The 6,647-nt window shown below is 38.6% G+C and overlaps 1 protein-coding gene across 1 annotated transcript; it reads right to left on the bottom strand.

Moving 5' to 3' along the window:
• Window positions 1–2,185: 2,185 nt before the first annotated feature.
• LOC311173781 (olfactory receptor 1P1-like) lies at window positions 2,186–3,139 on the bottom strand (the record flags this gene model as incomplete). The annotated part of the gene is made up of 1 exon (XM_084237878.1): window positions 2,186–3,139. One exon carries the CDS (start codon window positions 3,137–3,139, stop codon window positions 2,186–2,188), a length of 954 nt encoding a protein of 317 aa, XP_084094004.1.
• Between the last annotated feature and the right edge of the window lie 3,508 nt (window positions 3,140–6,647).

The raw sequence follows: 6,647 nt of genomic DNA, 5'->3' as shown, positions 1-6,647 counted from the left end.
TTCTCCCATAATCAAGGGTGTGAGCTTTCATAACATTTCACTCTCCTCTCTCCTGGGACCCTGGCTATAAAGGAGACCCCACCCTCCATGTCTCACACAGCAGTCCATAGCCTTGGGGCTTTTCTTTTCACACACCTCCTTTTCAATAATATGTGACTCCCTCTGGATCTGCTCTGTGCAGTCTGTGTTGGTCTCTGAGGTCCAAAGAAGACTCTAGGTTCACCCCAACCTCCGCACTCTGGGTGTATTGTCTCTCTGGTTAACTGTTAGGTATCCCTCTTGGATTGAAACAAAGAAGCTCCTTTGTGGCCATTTCTGTGACATCGCCAATGTCTCACTTTTTTTAAAAAAAAGATTTATTTATTTATGCATACCAGAGCTGGCGTACAGGCCAGAGATGCGGGGGGTGAGGGGTATTCACCAGAGACAATGGGGAACAGAACAGGCAGACTAAAATACACTGCTGAGGAGAGCAGCAGGCGTGTCAGGAGAGGTCTGCTGCACCATGTGGGTTGCTCCCTGACTGGCCGGGGATTGAACTCTTGCTGCAGAGGCTGTGGATTGCTTCATAGTGCAGTGTTTAACCCCTTGCACCACCAGGGAGGCTACATGTCTCACTTTTTTAAAGCTACAATTTGGGGCATTCCTCTCTCATAATTGCTGAACCATTGTCATTTTCCACACAAATTCCCACTTAGGTGGGAAGCTCAAATATCAAAACTTCACTTCACAGAAGAGAAGAGTAGACTCATCTAAATTGGTTGGAGGTATTTTTGTTAGTATCTAGCTTCCTGGGTAACAAGCCAGAGAATTTCCTCATGAAGCTCTTCAATGAGTTTGTTCCACGCCCTCACCCCAGAAAACGATTTTGCATTCATTTTCAGCCTTGGTATGGAATTGTGAATTTTATACTCTATAAATAAAAATCTTAAGTATTAATTAGCTTTATAAAATACATTTATTGAGGTAAGATCAATTTATGAATTTGTAGTAGCTTCATATTTACAGGATTATAATTCTACATATGTACACACTACCTCATGACCACCATCTAAAGTCTACTTTCCATAGATCACCATGCAACTGACCCTCTTCACCCCATTTACCTATGTCACCCTCCATATTCATCTGGTAGCAATGCATATGTCCTCTAAGAATTTGTTTCCTTTCAGTTTTGTTTGATCTTTTGCTTTCTCTATATTCCACGAAGGAGTGGAAGTACATTCTCTATCTGACTTAATTCACTTAGCCCAAGATCCTTAAGTTTCATTCATAAATTGCCACAAATGGAAAATTTTCAATTTATTATGACTGAAAACTATTTCATTGTGAGTGTGTATGTGTGTCTGTATCACATCTTTTGTACTCGTTCACCCATCAATGGACTTTAGTTTGTTTCCCATATCTTCACTATTGCAAATAAATATACCCTAAGTATATTTTAGTCTTTATTGAAGCAGGAGTCACACATTCAACACAAAGAAGGTTGAGAAGACACAAGTTTCCTTTACTGAATGTGACAATCAGCATTCATAATCAGTCATGAGTCAGGCAGATAAGAAAGAAGACACTTGTGCCATAATATGGAATTCATTGACTTATCTTTTCATTACAGATTTATTGAAAATAAACATGCCTGTATTGTTGAGAGCCTTCTTTTAATGTTTGCAAAGATTTTTGAATGATACTGTTGAGACTATAACTGTTTACATAACTTCCTATTATTATAGGAAAAATATACTTTCCACTTATAGTTGTAAACTATCTGCCTTCAAATATTGAACTTATTTGCTAACATTTTGATCATTAGGACATTTTCATTGACCTTAATGACTGAGCGTTAAAACTAAACTTTTAGATTTTGAATATTGCACAAGACATTTCTCCTTGTAAAAGTTATTTCAAGTAAAATAAAACTAGGAAAATTAAAATAATGAAACTAGTAAAATTAAAATAATGAAATAAATAAGCAAATCCTAACAGATTAAAGTAAACAAGCAATTCTTATCAGATTAACAAAAGGCAAGTCTTGATTTCCTCAAAAATAACCAACTCATATTGTGGAATCGAGGATGAGGGTGGCACAGGGCACAAGTGGGACTCAGAAATGAGACACTTGAGAAAAAAATTTCTCTAAAGTTTCTCACTGATGGCACAGAACACACCCATAGTTTTTCTGCAGAAGTTACTGCCCCCTCAAGAAGGAGACTTTTCCCTTGAGAAGAACCCCTAGAGCTCCCTTCATGTCCTTGTTCCGCAGGCTGTAAATGAAGGGGTTCAGCAGGGGAGTCACCACTGTGTACATCACAGCAGCTGCTGTATTCTTTTCCACTGAGTTGGAGGAAGAGGTTGAGGGGCACAGATAAGCCCTGATCACTGTTCCAAAGAACAGGGCAACAACAGCAAGATGAGACCCACAGGTAGAGAAGGCCTTGTGCCTCCCCTGGGCAGAGGGGAGCCTGAGAATGGCTGTAACAATGCGGATATAAGAGATCAGGATGAGCGTAAAGGGGACTAAAATGGCTGTTCCCCCAAGCAAGAGGAGTGAAAGATCATTGACCTTGGTGTCAGAGCAAGCCAACTTTATCAAGGGTTGTAGATCACAGTAGAAGTCAGGAATAATTCTGTTAGAGCAGAAGGAAAGTCGATGTGTGAGTAAGGTCTGGATAATAGCAACAATATTTGTAAGGGTCCAGCAGACAGTGATTAGGAGGGTACAGCGACGGGGACTCATGATCATCGTGTAGTGGAGAGGTTGACAGATAGCCACGTAGCGGTCATAGGCCATTGTGGCCAAGAGAAAGCTGTCCATGTCCCCAAAAGTCAAGAAGAAGTAGAGCTGGGTCAGGCATCCCCCATAGGAAATAGATTTGTTCTGGGTCTGGATGTTCACGAGGGCCTTGGGCACAGTGGTGGAGACGAAAAGGATGTCTGCACTCGACAGGCTGGCAAGGAAGAAGTACATGGGCATGTGGAGACGTGTGTCAGTAGCAATGGCCAGGATGATGAGTAGGTTGCCAGTCACAGTGACCAGGTACATGCACAGGAATACCAGGAAGAGGGCACTTTGCTGCTCTGGCTGATCTGACAGTCCCCAGAGGAGGAACTCAAAGCTGCTGGTCTGGTTCCCTTCTGCCATGTTTCAAAGTTACAGAAAGACTTTGATTGAGACTCTTTAAAATATGCTGAACATGTTTCTCTAAATGGTCGATAAATGTGCCATTTTCTTAAATCTGGAGAAGACAGAAGGATGTTATGCATTTCTGTTACTCAAACCATATATACAGGGTTTTCAGTTATTGAAATAAAGTAAATAATACAATGTACTAGGAAATGTGGAAACACAATTTAAGAGACTTTTAATAGAGTCTTTTTATTTCTCTATACTCCCTTTCCCAAATTTCTTAGGTTTAAATTTCTGTTAGTTCAGTTGTACTTTTAGGGGAGTCATGAATTTCTCATTATTTCATTTCTTAGATACTAAGACCAACTCTGGAGCTGATACTGTTCTAGGTAAATAGTACAATAAAATCCTTAACCTTAAGAATTTTCATATTAAAAATGGTTTATTAAAATCTGATAAAATTTGAATCAGTGTCTTAAAGCTCTAATTGAGTGGATACCCCACTCTCTGATCCCAATTCAAGGGTGCAAGCCAAGATTTCAGGAAGCAAATGGTCTGATCCTGAGAAGAGGTTATTTTTGATTAAACACTATTTCTGTAGGAAAATAACATTTGAAAACTCTCTCCTTCAGACAAACTAGTAACTTCAAAGAATGTCAACTCCAATATTTATGACATTGCTAGCACTCTCAGTTCTCAGAACATTATGCTCTAAATATGGGAAAATTTACAACCCTCTCCCTCTTTGTTTTCCTCAGAGCATAGGAAACATCAGATAGATGTATTTACTAAATCCCTACCCAAATTTTCTTTGTAGAAATCCTTGGAATGTTTCGTGTAACCATCTTGCACACTATGTATAATGCTTGTTGAAAAGCTCAGAATTCACGCAGCTTTCCCAGTGGTAACTGGGGGTTGTTTCTGGAGATTGTTCCTGGGCTCAAGTTCTCTGTTTTATTCTCTAATTAGCTCACTTACTTTCACTTTCTACAGTTTATTTAATCTGGCAAGGGTTCTCTACCTGATGCTGTTCTCAGGTGCCATGCTTTACCTGTTCTGACTTGTATTGACTTTCAGACATAGTTTCACATTATCCATTGTGCCAGAAATAAGTTCTTAAGCAGTTATTTTGGAAAGATATATTGTGACAATTTTTCAAGCAATGAAGAATGAAACCAAGAACTGGTTCCTAGAAAAGATGAACAAAACGACAAACTTTTCATAAGACTCACAAAGAAAAACGAGATAAACCTCAAATACATAAAATTAAAATCAAGAGAGTTTCCTGCCTACCATGTGTAGGGCCGGGGTGCCAGGTGCCAGAACCTAGAGCCACCTCTTCAGCATACAGGGCGCCCCATCTCCCGTCATGCACCACACACGTTTGTGGAATGCCTGGCGCTAAACCATTCTTTGAGGATCTGTTTATGGGGTTTGGCAGGTATCAGAGCAGGATCTTTACGTATTGTATAAAAGTCAGCCCTCCACACAAGGGTTTGAAAGTAAGAAAGAAAACAAAAGTTAAAAAAAAAAGTATTGAAGGTAGGACAGAAGAGAAATACAAAGGATCATGAGAGAGTACTATGAAATGAAAACATATATGAAAACAAATTAGATAATCAGGAAGAAATGAACAATTCTAACAATCTGCATTCCTGATTCAAATCAGAATCAGGAAGAAATAGAAAATCTGAATAAACCAAATTTGAGTTAAAAAGTTATGGAAACAATAATCCAAAGTCTCTTCCCAAATAAAGAGCCCAGGACCAAACAGCTTCATTAATGAATTCCACCAATTTGTCAAAGAATAGCTAATACTTATTCTTTCAAAATTTTCAGAAATTGAAGCAAAGGAACACTTCCAACTATGTTTTCTGAGTCCAATATTACCTTGAAACCAAAGTCAGAAAAGGACATAATGAAAAAAGAAAACTATAGACCAATATCTCTGTGAGCATATTCAAATATCTTCAACAAAATACTAGCACACTAAATTCAATAATATATTAAAGTTATCATACACCATGATCATTAGGATCTATAAGAGAGATAAATCACTCTATAAAATGGGTAGAGAAGGAATGTGCACCAACACAATAAAGACTGCATCTGACAAATCTATAATTGGCATCCTATTCAGAGGTAAACAACTATAAAGTTTTCCTTAAGACCAGGAATCAGGAAAAAAATGTTCATTATAACCACTGGTATTGAACATAATATTGGAAGTCCCAGTCAGAGCAATTAGGCAAGAAGAAGAAATAAAAGGTATCCAAATGATAAGGTAAGGAATAAAGTTATTATCTGTATATGTCCTGATAATATACTAAGAACATCCTACAGTCTCAATTAAAAACTATTAGAAATTATAAACAAATACAGCAAAGTGTAAAAGTACAAATATATAAAAATATATTGTAATTCTATAAGTAAACAGTGATTTAGCAGAAGCATAAATTTAAGAAAACAATCCCCTTTACTATTTCATTGAAAAAAAAAAAACAAAAACTTATGAATAAATTAACCAAGGACGTGAAGGACCAGTATACTGAAAACTGTGAGACTTTGTTAAAAGACATGAAGACAAAATAGATGAAAAGATATTGTTTTATCAACTGGAAGAAATAACAGTGTCAAAATGGCAATCTTGACTAGGAGGAGTCCCAACATGGGGGAGTACTTGACTTTAGGCAAGCTTGTCCTCTAAGAACAACAAGAAATTAATTATTGCCCATATGTAAGTCTTAGCAGTTCATCTCCTGTCATCGCCTGGATTGACCCACACTTTTTTTTTCCCCCTGACATGGCTTGGTTGCTTGCTAAGATGTTGAAGAGGAGAGAAGGAAGGGGAGCTATGGCCACTGGGATGGCCAATCCTGGTAGAGGAACAAACTAGAGGAGAGCATATGCATGCTCTGTTGCACTGAGGCTGGCTTAGGTGACCTCCACAGTGAGCATGAAGTAACCTGCCGCTTCCTGACTGAGCCCCAGGACTGAGTGTTCACTCCCCAAGGATCTAACTGATAATTACACCCATGGGCAGCTGAGCACTATCCCAAAGCCATTCTGGAATTGAAGGATAGTGAAGCTGGAGTGAAACCCACAGAGACCCAAAATTCTGAGGCAGAAGCTGGAAAGCTGACTCCAGGAACAGGTTGGAGCTGATTCTGATTGCAGAGACAGAAGCAGCAAACAGGGAAAGCAACAGGGTTTCTCAGCCTGGGCTTGCTGTCCCTCACCACAAGAGTGACTCAAGTCTCTCATTTTGGACTCCCACTATACCACACTGGCCCCTTCCAACTACCTTGAAAAACAGACAAAAAAACAAAACTAAACTAAACTAAACTAAAGTCACAGCTCCACCTACTGAGAGAAAAACTTAAGACATCATTAAGAAAAGCTTGACCTAGGGAATACAGGATAGGGGATATTGAAAAAGGATTATGTTCCAGAGACCAAAATTAATGAATTGGAGGAATAGACAATATTTAGAAGAAATATCATGAATAAAATCAGTACACTT

This window comes from Talpa europaea, assembly GCF_964194135.1.
Source record: "Talpa europaea genome assembly, chromosome: 7".
In the NCBI taxonomy this organism is placed as follows: Eukaryota; Metazoa; Chordata; class Mammalia; order Eulipotyphla; family Talpidae; genus Talpa; species Talpa europaea.
The sequence above is the reverse complement of the archived record's forward strand: the minus strand, read 5'-3'. Positions and strand labels throughout refer to the sequence as shown.